The sequence below is a fragment of the Rhinolophus sinicus genome, linkage group LG09 (assembly GCF_036562045.2).
Source record: "Rhinolophus sinicus isolate RSC01 linkage group LG09, ASM3656204v1, whole genome shotgun sequence".
Classification (NCBI taxonomy): domain Eukaryota; kingdom Metazoa; phylum Chordata; class Mammalia; order Chiroptera; family Rhinolophidae; genus Rhinolophus; species Rhinolophus sinicus.
Genome location: NC_133758.1, coordinates 20811124 through 20826209, shown reverse-complemented (window position 1 = coordinate 20826209; position 15086 = coordinate 20811124). Strand labels below are relative to the sequence as shown.

The 15086-nt window shown below is 54.8% G+C and overlaps 1 protein-coding gene across 6 annotated transcripts in view; it reads right to left on the bottom strand.

Moving 5' to 3' along the window:
* Window positions 1–562: 562 nt before the first annotated feature.
* ZBTB7C (zinc finger and BTB domain containing 7C) overlaps window positions 563–15086 on the bottom strand; it is a 325652-nt gene continuing 311128 nt past the window's right edge. For all 6 annotated transcript variants that reach the window (XM_074340004.1, XM_019721283.2, XM_074340005.1 and 3 more), the window contains 2 exons: window positions 13746–14972; window positions 563–3480 (listed from right to left, as the gene is read on the bottom strand). In XM_074340004.1, the coding sequence (XP_074196105.1) occupies window positions 2829–3480; window positions 13746–14956 (1863 nt within the window). In that variant the 5' untranslated portion in view covers window positions 14957–14972 and the 3' untranslated portion in view covers window positions 563–2828. The remainder of the gene's footprint in view (window positions 3481–13745; window positions 14973–15086) is intronic.

Here is a 15086-nt window from a genome sequence, read left to right as displayed (position 1 = left end):
GCTCAGGTGAAAAAGAGAAGTCCAACTCCAGTGCCAGGGAATAGAGGAAGGAGGCCAGGAAGGTAGCGAGGCCACTCTGGACGCCATGCCAGGGAACTGGGAGGACTGGCTGTGTTAAAACAGTCAGCAACCCTGCGACATTCCCTTGCTCACACACCACAGGCTATACATGCAGGCGCGCGGGCACACACACACACACACCCCTTGCACTCAGGCTCACAGAAGCCCAAAAGCCTATGATCAAACAGTGGCTCAAACGCTGAAATGCACGAGACTGTTATAAAGAATTGAGTTCCTACCACACAAGCACTCACTGACAACTGAAAGGAGAATTAGAAGGGGAAAGTCAACCTTTTCCAGGGAGTTGAGCAAGCGTAGGTTTCTTTTACTCAAAACACTGCCCTTCAAATTATTAAATAAGGGTCAAGGGCTTGTGTTTTTTGTAAAGGTGTCTTCGACGTTATTGCAAATTTATGACACCCAATTGTCAAAACCTTATGCAATGAATGTCTACAGACTGGCTTGCTGCTGTCACCTCTCACAGAAGTGCGACCTCTCAGTATAATTTAATCAAGTCAATTAATACTGTTTAATAAATAGGCCAGAAAATTAGCTGAGAGTTTTTCTTGGCGGGATGCGGCGTGCAACCAAAGTTATGGAAGATTGTCCCTTGAATCACTAAGGCAAACTTTGTTGAGTGTCATTTTACATAAAGCAATCAATCACATAAAAAAAGAGTTATAAATAGAAAAAATTCCAAAGTTCTCCCACAGACAGACAGGGAAATCGAAACATTCCCCTCCCCCCAAAAATTGGAAACAAAACAAAACACACACCCCCACCCCACAACCCATTTGCTTCAAGTCCTTAGTGAACATACAGTACTCAGCATCTTTGGATATTTTACAATGTACAACTCCAAACTGCAGCCAAGAGAAAACAAAGAGAACTAACCAGTCATCTGAAAAATTGAGTTTATAAGAAGTCATTACCTTTACAAAATAAAAACAAAAGCCCCAACACCACCGGATTCCAATTTGTTCATTTTTCCTTGTTTCTTTTTAAAGCACGGGTCAGCCCCAGTCCCGTGGCTGATGGGGGGACAAGGGCATGTTGGCAAGTGACTGAAATGGAGACAGGAATCTAAGAAGCGGCTGCCCAGGCAGGTGACGTCTGAAGACAAGAGGGTGTCCGAAGCAATTCCCTCTGGTGCTGTGTGACATTTGGGGTCTCTTCTGGGGAGCTGGGGGAGTGACAGAGTCTGCGTCTTCTCTGGCCTTTTTGTTTGTTGTGTTTGCTCAGGAAGAAGCCAAGGCCACAAGAAGAGTCACGTCTCTGCGTCCGCAGCTCCGGGACTGGGGACACCAGCCCTGGGCAATCTGTGCAGATGAGCTCTCCTCCTTTTCTGGCTGCTGAGACACAAAGCAAGCTCAGCAAGAAACGGGAGGGAAGGGCAGGAAAGGGGACAGGAGATCAGGAAGGCACTGGGCCAGCAGAGCTGTCTTCCTTCTTAGGACCTGCTACAAAGTCGAGAACCAGGGAGAGTGTGCGGACGGCGCCAACTCACAGAGCCCTTCAAACCCATATTGGAGCCAAGGCTGGGCCTCCCTGCCCTGAGGGGAGCCTCACACCCCAGCTTTGTCCCCGGAGTGCAGAGGAAGGAGTTGAGGGTGTTCAAACACAGCAGAGAGGGAAGTCACCAGCAATACCAAAGCCCTGAGACACCCACAACTCGAAAAGCAAACACATAAGCTCGGCAACCAGGTGTTTTTGCCTGTTTCCAGGGATGGGAGAGGAGGGAGGCAGTTGCTAGGTGTTAAGAGGTGGCCCCCATCCCTTCTCTGTTGGCCTTAGGAGTCCCAAGAAACTCCATAGAGCTTTGCAGGGGTTGTGTAGAGATGGGGTAAGTGCTCAAGAGTCATCCACAGTGACCTGCCCAGAGAGGAGAGGAGGATAATACGTGGAGTTCCCAAGAGTGTGCCCATGTGCCCTAGCCCAGCTCTCTCTCTCTCTCTCTCTCTCTCTCTCTGTCACCTGTGTCTAGTTTGGATACATTTCTCACCTGTGCTAACATACAGGTGGATGTGATAAAACTAGATCTGGTAGGACAGCTGGTTTCACCAGCGACTTGGGGAGTGCAAGGCTGCTACCGGTACCCTCACAAAAATTGTCTTTGGAGGCATGTATATGTGGTGGGTGAGCAGGAGAGAGAAAACTAAATTACCAAACCCCCTTCAAAGTAGGGTGACATCGGGGTAGAGGGCTGACCTGTCCAAGGTCACAGGACAGTGAGGGAAAAATGGGCCCAGACTCTAGAAGCCTGTCTCCTGACTCAAGGAAGTCTCCCTGCCAACAGGGCATTTCCCATAAGGATCACCGACAGCTGAAGGCTGGAAAGAAGACCCCTCAAGGCAGTGCCAGCAGGGACTGTGCCAGAGGGCCCTGGGGCTCAAGCAGGGTGTGTGCCCCAGGCTCTGCCCCTCCTCCCTGCTCCATTCCCTAGCACATCTCGAAAGTGCTCTAGAGCACCCACCCAGTGAAGGCCTCCTCCTAGGTGCGGGCACACGCGAGTTCCTGTGTGAGAGACAGAGAGACAGACCGCCAGGGAGAAGGCAGGACCCCTGCTGGGAGGAGACACCCATCTTAGACACAAGCGAAGGGAGGAAGGGGCCTCAAGAGGCCCGGAAAATACCATTGCTGATGATATATGTATTGTTTCATTTTTCCCTTGTGATTTTGAAATAAAAAGTTCAGAGCCATTGGGTGGGGCAGTGCAGGCCTGGAGGGAGAGGGTACAGGGCAGGTGGACGAGGGCGACAAGGACCAGCCTAGTTGTTGGCTTCAGACATGGAGGCCACGTGATTGAGGCCAGCGAGCCCAGGGAGGCCCGCGAGGCCCGCGGCCCACGGGTCGGGCAGAGGGAAGTAGGGCCGCGCCGCAGCCACGTTCTCGGCCAGGGCGAAGGCCAAGAGGCCCCCCGCGTTCCTCTCGGCCTCTAGCTGGGCGCGGCCGAACAGCTTCATCTGCGTCTCCTCGAACTGCCGCTCGAGCTCCTGCAGGCTCAGCGTGCCCTTGGGCGCCGCCAGGAAGTGCTTGGAGGGGCTGGGGCCCGGCAGGCACACGGTGGCCCCGCCCAGGTGGCCGCCCACCTCCCCGAGCGCGGGCGGCATCACAAAGGCCGCCTTCTCGGGGGCGGGGCCTCCGGGCCCGAAGAGCAGGCTGGCTGCCCTCCAGGCAGCGGGTTTGCGGCCGCGTCGAGGCCGAGCCATGCGGCAGCTCTGGCGCTTGATGTGGCGGTGCAGGTGGTCGGAGCGCGTGAAACTCTTGTAGCAGAACTCGCACTGGTAGGGCCGCACGCCCGTGTGGATGCGCATGTGGTTCTTGAGGTCGTAGTTGTGCACGAACTTGGCGTTGCAGTGGATGCACAGGTAGGGCCGCTCCCCCGTGTGCTTCCGCATGTGGATCTTCAGCTTGTCCTGCCTGCAATGCAGAGCTGGAGTCAGTCCCTGCAAGGAACACCAGGGGCCACTGCTAACCCTCGGCTCCAGAACCTGCTATGGCTCCCTACTGTCGCGGGCTCAAACCCCAATGATAGCATCCCTGCTAGGATTTACCTTCCACACCTGCCCCATCCAAACAGATGTGATTATCCCTGGCTTAGAGGGCTGGAGAAGGGAGCAGTGTCCTGAAGGCCTCCCCCACTCCAGAACCCCTTCCACTAGTAAGCTCTGAGTAATGAAGCTCCTACTCTTTGTCAGGGGCCTGTCTCACAGACTGGAAAATACACCTGATGACAGGTCCCCACCAGTCAGCAGTCTGTCCTTAGTCCTCCGATGGGGCAATGACCTCTGATACTGGGTTGCACCTTAATCTCATGTCCACTCTCACCAGGCAACAGTCTTCCCTTCGGTTTGTCCGGTGCTTTTCACCCTGAGCCCCTGGGCCCACCCCAGCCTGGGCGGTTGAACTCTGTCTGTGCTCAGCGTTAAGCTGGGAGGCTACAGAAGCCGGCACACCTGGTTCAAGTGTCCTGAACTGTGGTTTCTTATCCCAACCCTGGGCTCTGCTCTTTGTCTGCAGACAATTCCAGGGTTTACAAAAGAGCCAGGTGCAACAAGAATGCAGCCTAATCTAAGGCAAAGCTTTTCAGGGTTTAAGCGGTATTATTCAGAGGTAAGGTATGGTGTAGGGGCGAGGCTCCCATCAGGGGGTTGGGAGCCCCTGCTCCAGCTGCAGACCCACTACTAAACATGCTGGGTGACCTTAGGCAAGTTACTTAACCTCTCTGCACAGAGCCGACCCTAGGGCCAGACATCAATTCCTATTGTCTGGAGCTGATGAGAGAATCTGGGTTTGTGTTGTGCTAGATTCAACACACCTCCTGGTCGTCTTGAAAGGAAAACTGACATGTCAGGGTCAGTTTTCCTTAAGACTGAACGCCGCATAAGCCAGCTAAAGGACCCTTTCAGCCTGGTCGAGGTGGAGTCTGCGAGGCTGCAAGGACGCCTCTTGACGATCATTCTACAGTCCTCCCTGCCCAGACCCGGCAGGCCAGGAAGCTCTGGGTCCATTCTCCCACCTCCTCCCCGCAGGTGTGGCTTGGGTGGGACGTCTGCCTGTAATTTTGGGGTTGGGTTTGAGGTGAGAGCAGATGTGGAGCTCAGGCATCCACCCTAAAATGGCCAGATTTAAATCACCCTCAACATAACCCCAGGACAGCGGGAGCAGGTCCTGGGCTTCTGGTGTCCCCTGGCCACTAGAGGTCTCACTGGCTCTTATTTTTGGACCAGTTCCCCAGGGGCAGGACAGCAGAGGAAAGAATGTTCTCATGTACACTGGTAGGAACCGGGGGAAGAGGACCAGGGAGGACAGACCTGCTCAAAGGAAGGCTGCTGGAGAGCTCCTGGGAAGTGGAGGTGGGGTGGCGAGTGGGATGGGCAGACCAGACCCTCCTTTCTTCCATGTCCCTGCTCCTCCCACAGCCCACCAGCACCCCCAGGCTGCAAAGTACCCTGCTGTGACATCCCGTGCTCCCTTCTCCCCCAGCGTTGCCCTTATGGCACCTGTAATCCTCATTTCACCCAGGTGATTGGAGGTTTGAGCAGGAAGGGGCCTTAGAGGGCATCTGGGCCAGTGCGTCTCAAACTTAAGCATGCGTCAGAACCATTATCTGGGCTTGATGAAACACAGAGTGCTGGGCCCCACTTCCATAGATTCTGATTCAGTGGGTCTGGGATGAGGAGGGCAGAGAATTGCATTTCTGACAAGTTGTCAGACGCTGCTGCTGCGGGAACTACTCCACGGACCACCTTGAGAACCAGGGGCCTGGACTACTCAGTCCTTCACTCTGCAGGTGGGCGGACTGAGGCCTAGGGAGGGGAACTCACCAAGGTCACCCAGAGGGTAATGGCAGAGCTGGGTGGGACTCAGGCCTGTTGGCTCCCAGCCCCCAGTAGGAAATAAGAGTGAGGTGGATAGAGAGCATCTGTATCCCAATAGCCATGCTGCACAGCTGAGAAGGTGATTATAACTTCCTTCCATTGAGCACCTGCTATGGGCAGGTGAATATACCCTTTTAATGACCTGGAAGGTTGTTATTCAGAGGCAAGGTATGGTGTAGGGGTGGGGATCCCCATTAGGGTTCTGGGAACCCCTGCTGCAGTAGCAGACACACCACTAACTTGCTGACTTGCTGGGTAACCTTTAGGCCAGTGACTTAACCGCTCTGTACAGAGCTGAACCTGGGGCCAGACATTAATTCCTATTGTCCGGGGCTCATGAGAGCATCGGGTTTGTGTGAGTAGACTCAACACTCCTGGAAACATTTCCTTACTTAGAGGAAGAGTTGGGGCTCGGAGAAGTGAAACCGTTTTCCCAAAGCCCTCCAGTCCGTGAGGGCAGAGGAGCCTAGAGGGCTGTCTGGGGCGTGATTTGTTTGCAAGCTGTTCTGAGGTAGAAAAGGGGTGTATTTTCAGACCTGGGACTCTCAGGAGGAGGCCTAAGGAGCTGCCCCAGAAAGTGCAGACCAGAACAATCGAAACAGGGCATGTGCAGCCAGCTTTCTGCCTCTGGGCCCAGAAGACTGAGGCCTGTGCTGGGAGGAGCTCAGCCCTGGCAGGAGCGGCCTATCCCTGAAGGAGGCTTTGTATGGGAGCTGGCAGAGGGGTAAGTAGAGTGGGCAAAGCTCATTTGAAGTTAGTTCTGGAACAAAACCAAACCAAACCTAGAGATCGTCTCGCTGACCAGGAGGACATTAACACGTTCTGAGTGGGAGGGCCCCGTAACCTGCATGATCACAGTATACTTCCTGGGACCTGGAAAATACTGATCTGATCCACATCCCTCACTCTCAAGATGAGGAAACCAAGGACCAGAGAGGGAAGAGTTTTCTAAACTCACAGCATCCTTATTCCTGTAATGACCTTTCACATGGTTATAATGCACGCGTGCATTGGCAGGGCTGGGCCCCGGTGCCAGGCACGCTCCAAAAATTAGATCAGGTCCTTAGCTGCCCTGGGCCTCAGTTTCCTGACCTCTAAAATGGGAAGGCTGGGGTGCATCATTTTGACCTCTGGTGTTCTATGTTTGCATCTGAGTAATGGGCTTATACTGAATCTCCTTCTGCCTAGTTGGCTTCATATAGTATATGGCTCTTCTACTCCTGCTTCACAAATCTAAGCTGCTCGAGGAGGCAGCATGAGTGTCGTTGGAGAGCGTTCTAGCTGGAATCTCATGAACTGAGCTCTTCGTCACTTCTCTTCAGGACTAGAGGTCTGCTGGTTCTGCTTAAATCTCCAAGGCTTCCCCTGTCCAATGGCCTATGTGTTACCTTACCCCTTAGCATGGCTTTCAAGGCTCTTTGTAAGCTCACGCCTTCCTGTTCCAAGATGGCTAAGTTCTGGGGACTCCTGGTGACTACCCTGTTTCCCCGAAAATAAGACCTAGCCGGCCCATCAGCTCTAATGCGTCTTTTGGAGCAAAAATTAATATAAGACTCGGTATTGTATTATATTATACTATATTATATTATATTATATTATATTATATTATATTATATTATATTAGACTACATTATATAAGACCGGGTCTTATATTATATTACATAAGACCCGGTCTTATATTAAAATAAGACTGGGTCTTACATCATTAAAAGAAGGCCGGGTCTTATATTAACTTTTGCGCCAAAAGACGCATCAGAGCTGATGGCCCGGCTTGGTCTTATTTTCGGGGAAACACAGTACTGTTAGCAAGACTGTAGTGTATACTTCCAAGTTGCTAAGAGAGTAGACGTTACCTGTTCTTACCACACCCACACCAGAGAGGGAAGTATGTGAGGTGATGGATGTTAACGTACCTTATTGTGGAGATCGTTTCACAATACGTACACGTATCAAACCATCACGTTGTATACCTCAAACACACACAATGTCGTATGTCAGTTATACCTCAGGACAGCTGGGACAGAAGATCACTCCATCTACTTTGCCAGCGCCCGCCCCTCCCGTACGTAGTGCTGCAGCCACATGGCTAACCTGTTCCCCTTTACATCTTTGAACACCTATTGCCACAAGCTGGACTTCCAGTCCTCCCTCCTCCTGCCCCCCCCCAATGCAGAGCCTGTCATATTATGGGATGGGTGCTCGGTAAACCCTGGCTCCTCCCCTTCTGGGCTTATCTTGTTAACATTTGGACACCAAAGTTCCATCCTCAGGGTTCCACCAGAGATCCAGCTGTGCAAGCTCCTCCTGTCCAGCTGGGAGCCCCTCATTCCAGCCCTCCTCCTCCCTGCACCCATCTCTTTCATCTCTGAGTTTACTGCAAACTGCCCTGCCTGATAATGTCTCCCACTCCAATACCCCTGACTCTTCAAGGTCAAACTCGAGGGCAGTCCTCCACAAATCCTTCCCTGTCCATCCAGATTTTGTCCTTTGCCCTTACTTCCCAGAGCACCTGTGACCTGAACATTGTGCCTCCAGCCAGGTCCCCTGAGGGACAAGGATGGAACAGCAGAAGATGAAGTGTCAGGGTCATTCTCTCCTGCCCACTAATGGCCCCAAAAGTGTCAGCATTGCCCTCCCAGCAGGTCGCGAGCTCTGCAGGCCACGTCTCTCTGTCCACAATGTCTGTGGCCCCTGCTTGCCCTACCAGGTACTCCTCGCAGATGGGAACACTATTCAGAAGCCACCATGTTATTTCTAGGGCCAGCCTCGCATATGCTGTTTGTCTCCCTTGGGGGCCCTCCTGCCCACAGAGACCCCACCACGTTTCTGGCTCCTGGAGCCCTGTGTTGTGAGGGGCCAGACAGTGCAATGATGCACGGGGCAGCAAATTCAAGGGCAAGCAGCACGGCCCCGGCTGATGCAGGAAAGAAAGGCAGGCTCGTGGACATGCTTCAGTGTTAGCATGGGTCAGGCACCTCCCGTGCACCAGGTGGTAATGCCTTGTCTCACTGAAGCTGATGAGGCGGGTTTCCATCATTCTCATGAGGAAACGAAGGCAAAGAGGGTGCAGTCGTGTGTCCAGAACTTTCCTGGTCTTGAGTGAAATGTGAATGGAGTCAGAAAACTGGGAGCCACCTTAGTTAGGGAGCACCCGCTCCAACCCCCTCCTGTTACACACGGGAGGCCCAGAGAGGGGAGGAGACTTGGCCAAAGTCACACAGCTGGGTAGACGCAGAACCGGGCCCGGAGCCTGGGGTTCCTCATTATCCCCCCAGTGCTCTTTCTGAGGTGCCACAGTCCCCTGAGAGATACTGAGCTCTACAATCACTCATCCGGCAGCACTGTGTGTATGCCAGGCGCTGCTTTCTCAGCCCTCATCCAGCACGGGGCACGGATGGTACCGGTACCCGCTTTAAGAAGACCCTGTCAGGTGCTTTGGTATTCTGCTCAGGGCACAACCCTGAATGTAGAGCGGGTGTCCGTGGCGTGTTTGTTGACTGACTGACCAACGACTGGATGTGGGGCCAGGTCTCAGACTGCCCCAACTGCAAGTCCAACACTCCCCTCTCTCCCATCCCCTTGTCTGCCATCTCATTCCTGTGCCCTCCACCAGCGACCAGCCAGGTCACATGCACCGAAGCCTCAATCTAGAATCTCCCTTCCAGCCGGGAGAGCTCATCTTTGAGGAAGATATGGCCGACCTCATGAGCTCATCCCCCTGCGTGAAAGGAAAGGGCCCCGGGTCTCGCCTGGGGTCCTCAGCCTGCACTCAGGCCCCCACTCAGGCTAATGCTTTCCCAGCACCATCTTCCCAGACTTCTTGGTAACCAGGAGGTCTGAGACCACTTCTCTTCCTGCTGCCACTGCTAATGACATTACATTATCTTAATAAGGTCCCCAGAGCTGCCAGGAGTGGGAGGACTAAAAGGAAAATATGGAACAAAAAAGAAACCAGACTCCTGGCCTTGTTGGGAGAGCTGACGGCTACCGGCTGTAGAAGCGTCAGCATTTGGCTCACACCGGAGGCGGGTGTTGGAGACCAGAAGTTGCAGCCTTTTGGGGGATGTTGGTAGGGGATCCAGTGGAAACTCGCCAAAGAGTGACTTCTCAGGGTATAGAGGTTATCCATCCTTTGCCAGGGACGGGATGGGATTTGTGTTCCTCGGGGCTGGTCCCTTCTCAAAGAGCATCTCGGACAGCCAGGCAGCGGGGGTGTGGCAGGGGGTTGCAGGAGGGCAGGCTGCCCAGCCATGCTCTTTAGGAGCTTCCCCGATAGGCTGCCTGCCTTCAAGGAACAATGTGGCAGGAATTAGGAGGAATTAGTCTTCTGAGGTCTTCACGGCCCAGGGCCAGGCCCATTTGGTGGTGATGAGAGCCAGAGGGCCACCTGCGGTTTGGGGGGGGCAGGGAAAATGCCCACCAAATGCAGCAACATCCCTCTGCATGCAGGTGGGACAAGCACCTTCTCATGTTCCCTCGGCTCACTTGCTCCCTATTCTTCAAGGCCTATCCTAGGAGCCACATCTGGCAGAACCCTGTGGTCCTGACCTCTGACCCTGCTTTCAGCCTTTCTGGGAAGAGAAGGTAAAGGAATCCTGACGAGAAGGGCCTGGGGGACTCTTGGTCCAGACTGCCTCTGCGTAGGTGCTATTTCTCTCTCCCAAATTGGAGCTGATGGGACTGATTGCAGCAGGAGCTGTCTCTCCGCAGCCAGTAAAGGCACCAGTTTTTCTCAGAAAGAAAATGGTGATGTTGGACCACGTCGGGGGAGTGGAAACACAGACTCCGGCATAGGCAGAGGGACTCAGAGTCCTCTGAGAGATTATGCGGTGGCCAGCGTGAGGAGGGGGTAGCGTGGGGCCATAGAAACAGGCTGACTGAAGCGTCAGAGTCCCTGCTTGGGGCTCCAGAGGTGTTTCATATATGGAACAATCAGTGGTGGGACAACTAGTGGAACTGGCTGAAATCTAGCGCCAGCTTGGAGGTGAGGGTCCTGACACCCAGGAATAGACAGTGTCACGCTGGGTATGCCTCCATCTCTATTCTCGCAGGACCATAGCATGAAAGCAGCAGGCAGGCTTAGGGGCACAGGCACTCTGTTGGAAGGACTTCCAGGTCTCCCCTCCCCCTTTCGTGGCTGCTGAAGTCATTAGGAATGATGTCCCCATCGGGTGTGGACATTCTGGGAGTTGGCTTCTGAAGCTGTAACTCAGAGCCTGTGCCAAAGGCCACTTTGCAGGGGGAGGGTCGGTCCCAGGGAGTGGCTTGGCCTTGCAAGGAAGTCTGGGAATTTCGAGTCAAAGAGGCAGCAGCTGTTGCTTTAAGTGGCTTCTGAAGAGCTCCCAGCTGAGGAGAGGGAAGGTGTTGCGAATGGTGGCTGCAGGAAGCAAGCCACAGAGAAGGTCCCCAGGGAAAGGCTGCCAGGGGACTTGGCGACAGGCAGTCACAGGAAACCCCAAGCTAGACAGACCGGGGTTGGGGCTCTCCAAAGACCAAAAAGAATCCTTGCAGAACAGCTCCAGGGAGTGGGCAGGAGGGAAGCAAGGAACCAGAGATTCTGAAGAATGTGCCAGGGAAGGGGGTGGGGGTAGGGGGAGTTCGACACGAATAACCACAGCCCACGATGAGAAACACAGCCCCTTATTTAAAGAAGCCGGGACAATCTCCTCCAGCCTTCCCGCACTCTGGAGTGTCTCTGCTCTGGGGAACGGGTGGGTGGGGTGGCTAGAGCTTTTCTGATCTTTCCCAGGACGGTCAGAGCCCAATGGGAACGAGTGAGGGGAAGGTGCTGATGGAGGCCTGAATGCAGCTGCTGTGGCTGGAGAGGGGCCTGGGGGCCCAGATGGCTGTCCATCTGTTGAGCCTGAGTAAACTGGAGGGAGGGCAGGGCAGACGGCTGGATGGCCAGAACCGCCCACTGGCTCATCTGACCTGGAGGGATGAGAGACAGCAGGCACAGAGGCCACCCTAAGTGACCATCAGGAATGTGCTGCAAGGGAGCGTTCTGGAATGCAGCCCTCCTGTACCACCCAACATCGCTGCCCAAACCCGGAGGCCCACTCAGAGAATGTTCCAGTGTCAGGAGGGCGAGAAGTCTATGCGTAGTGACTGACCGAGATGAAAACTTTCCCTAGGGAAGGCACAGCCCACGGATTGGTGTGACCCTCACAGAAAGCTATGTGTGGGGAAGGCCTGGAGGGGCAGGGCAGGGAGGGAAAGGAGATGGGGACGTGGGGTGCCAGGCAGGTTCACGGTGTGGTACCCTGAGACCCGCATCCTACCGAAGCCATACACCTGGGTCTCCTCTGAAGGGACAGGTATCTCAGTGGCAGCCATGTGCATAGGGGACAGGCATGGAAACGAGGGAGGTGGACTCTGGATGGCAGGAGGGGGCACACTGGGTGGCTCAGGGACTGGCTTTCCTGGCCTGTGGAGAGTGTCAGATCCCTGGAGCTGGGCTGGGACTCACAGGATGGAGATGAACTATACTTGACTTTGGATTGCGCTCTGGTTGAGCTCCCTCTGCTATCTTGGGCTTTGTCAGCCTCGTTCAGGGGTCCTAGCCCGGCCCTGTGGGGCTAAGTGATTCAGGAGAAGGTGGGGGCAGCATTACCTACAGCAGCATCAGAGTGGCGGGGCCAGCAATGAGGGCCATCTGGGCGCAGGGGAATCTCGGGCACTTGGGGTCCAGCTGCTCTGCACCTGGGGAGTCTCCCTCCACTGTCAGCTCAAAGCGTCGGGGAGAGATTCTGTTTGTGGGTTGCCTCATAGAAGCAGCTGTGCGGGCACCCCAAGTCGACTTGGAAACAATCAGTGTTGTCTTTCTAAACAGTCACCGGAGGAGCCTGCCGAGCTATGGTAACAATGCCACTGTCACCGGAACATATGTTTGATACCCTTCACTGGCAACTTCCCGTAGCATTTCAAGCCACCCAACAGAGGAGGCCTCACTACTTTTCTAGGACTCATCTTGTTTCCACCCCCCGCCAAAAAAGAAAACATGGCCCCTGATTTGATATTCAACCTGATTCCAAAATTTTCACTCTATCCTCAAAGACCAAAACTTTGGGTCCACCGAGGAAAATCCAAAGAATGAGCCCCCAGCCATTCCCACTGATAAATTTCCAAGAAGGTAAGCAAGGATGGCAGCACCCCCTGCGTAAGTGTGAGTCTCTCAGGGTGAGTTCTTTGATGGGACAGTGGCAGTGTAGGGAAAGGACCTCGTCTAGTACATCATGGTCACAGGGCAGGTGTCCACCAGGCTCTGTTCATATCCGACACACTGCAACCACCAAGCCCTGATGGCAGGCCACCCATCAGAACTCTCCCCACTGTGGACATGGCTGGAAAGGTCAGCCTCACACCAGTGACCACAAACAGCACCAACATTGTATTTCCCCCCAGGAGGCCCATCACCACCTAGCAGTGGACAAATCTGACTCCCCCACATCCCACCCATTAGTTTTGACTACAAAAGCTGCTGCTGCACAGAGAAGGTTCCTAACACATGTTCACTGAATGGGATGGAGTCTGGGGAAGATTAAAAGTTTATATGTGTTGATTTCAAATTTTATAACAGCATAAAAGCGAATCCTCTTCCTACTATGGAGAATAAGGAGGAGACTGTAAAAGGAGGCCCATCCTTGAGGTCTGACCCTAAAGAGATTTAAAGGGCTCAGGGGTCTCTGCAGTCCCGTGGTTACAGATTTTGCTGTCACACGGGTCCCAGCTCTGCCATTTTCCATCTGCACATAAGCGTGGCACCTAGCCATGGGGAAATGGATTGCTCATCTGTAAACAAAGGCCACACAGCACCTTGTTGCCTTCCTAGGGCCCGGCTGGGGGCAGAGTGTATGTGATACACTTAGGACAGACCCTGGTATGCTGAATTAAGATCAAATAAAGAGGCAGCACTCCCTTGGGGAGCTTCAAACCGGCTTCTGTGGGTTTCCAGTGGGGAAGGGGAGAGGGAGGCCGAGGCAGCAAGCGGTCGAGGCCCCTCACTTTACCCAGAACAGCTCTGCTCTGACCTGTTTTATATCTAGTCCTCCCACCTACTAGTGTATTTAAGAAAATATTCCAGCTCTTACAAAGAGCTTGAACATCACTACCCCAGGTAATGCCTAGCACGCCTTCTATCAATGAACTCGAAGGGTATCTAGGATCCAGTCGGGCCTCCTCCCATGAACTGGGTCTCTCTCCATCCCGCCCCCATGCGCCTCCCTGCTGTCATCCAGCGGCCTCCGACCCTCTCCCAGCACCCCTTGGGCCCCCCACCCTCCCCCCAGGGGCTGCAATGCGCACCTGGTGAAGCGGACCTCGCAGATGTTGCACATGTATGGCTTCTCCCCCGTGTGCGTCCGCATGTGCCGCGGCAGCTTCCCGGCCCCCATGATGACCTTGTGGCAGATGGGGCACTGCTGAGAGGCCTTGGGCTTCAGCTTGCGCTCCTCCACCAGCGGCCAGGGCGGGAAGAGGCCCCCCAGGTGAGTGGCACTCAGGAAGTTGAGATAGGCACCATAGTCATTCTCCGCCTTGATGGAGCCCAGTGGCCCCCCGGGAAGGTCCGGAAACATGTCCTTGAAGAAGTCGTTGGGGAAGGGCGGGGGTGGGGGTGGGGGCAGCTCCTCCTTCTCCTCCTCCTTGATCTTCCGGTTCTTGATGACCAGGTCCAGCGGCCCACTGTCCATGGGCTGCTCGGGCAGCTGGGCAAAGGCACCGAAGTCCCCTGGCCAGAGGTGTGGGAAGAAGTCTGGGGCAAAGGGAGACAAGGGGGGTCTCCTGTCGGGGATGTTGGCTTTCGGGTACAGGTTCTCCCTCAGCAGGGACTCGATGGAGAAGTCCCGGATCACGCCCAGGTGGCCAGGGCTGCCGGCCTGGAAGGAGTCCGGGAAGTCTCTGGGTGTGTCTGAGTAGGCCTTCTCCGTGACATGGTCCGTTTTGGAAGGGCTTTGGTGGCAGTTGATGTCCTGGGGGTCGGGCAGGTTTTCTTGATCAGCGAAATCCTCCGTGTCGTCGTCGTCCTCCTCCTCCTCCTCTTCCTCCTCTTCCTCCTCCTCATCCTCGTCCTCGTCGTCCTCGTCGTCGTCATCGTCTTCTTTGTCGTCCTCCTCCCCGCCGCCCCCGCCGGGCTCCATGATCTCCAGGCACACGTTCACGATGCACTGGATCTCCAGCATCCGGGCAGCGTTGAGAATGTGCTTGACGTTGGAGGCGGTGATGGTGAGCGTGGAGGTGTAGGCGAACTCCAGGATGGCGGCCAGGGCCTCGGGCTGCACGAAGTCGATCTCGTAGACGTAGGGCTGGCTGGCTAAGGTGCCCGCCGTGAAGAGCTTCTTGAAGTACTTGCTGCAGGCGGCCAGGACGGAGCGGTGAGTGCGGTACTCCTGCTCCTGCACCACCAGCAGCACGTCGCAGAGCAGGCCGTCATGCCGCTGCTCGTTCAGGCTGCACAGGACCTCGCTGCTGTGGTTGGGGAAGGGAATGCCGATGAGCTCGTCAATGCCATTGGCCATGGTCTCAGCCCAAGCCCTGCAGGGACACACAGAGAGGGAGAGCAGGGTTAGAGGACAGGTTCTCAGGCGGGACACCCAGCTCTTGGGACGCTGGCCCAGGGAGGCCAGGCCGGTGGCGTGCTGGCCCACA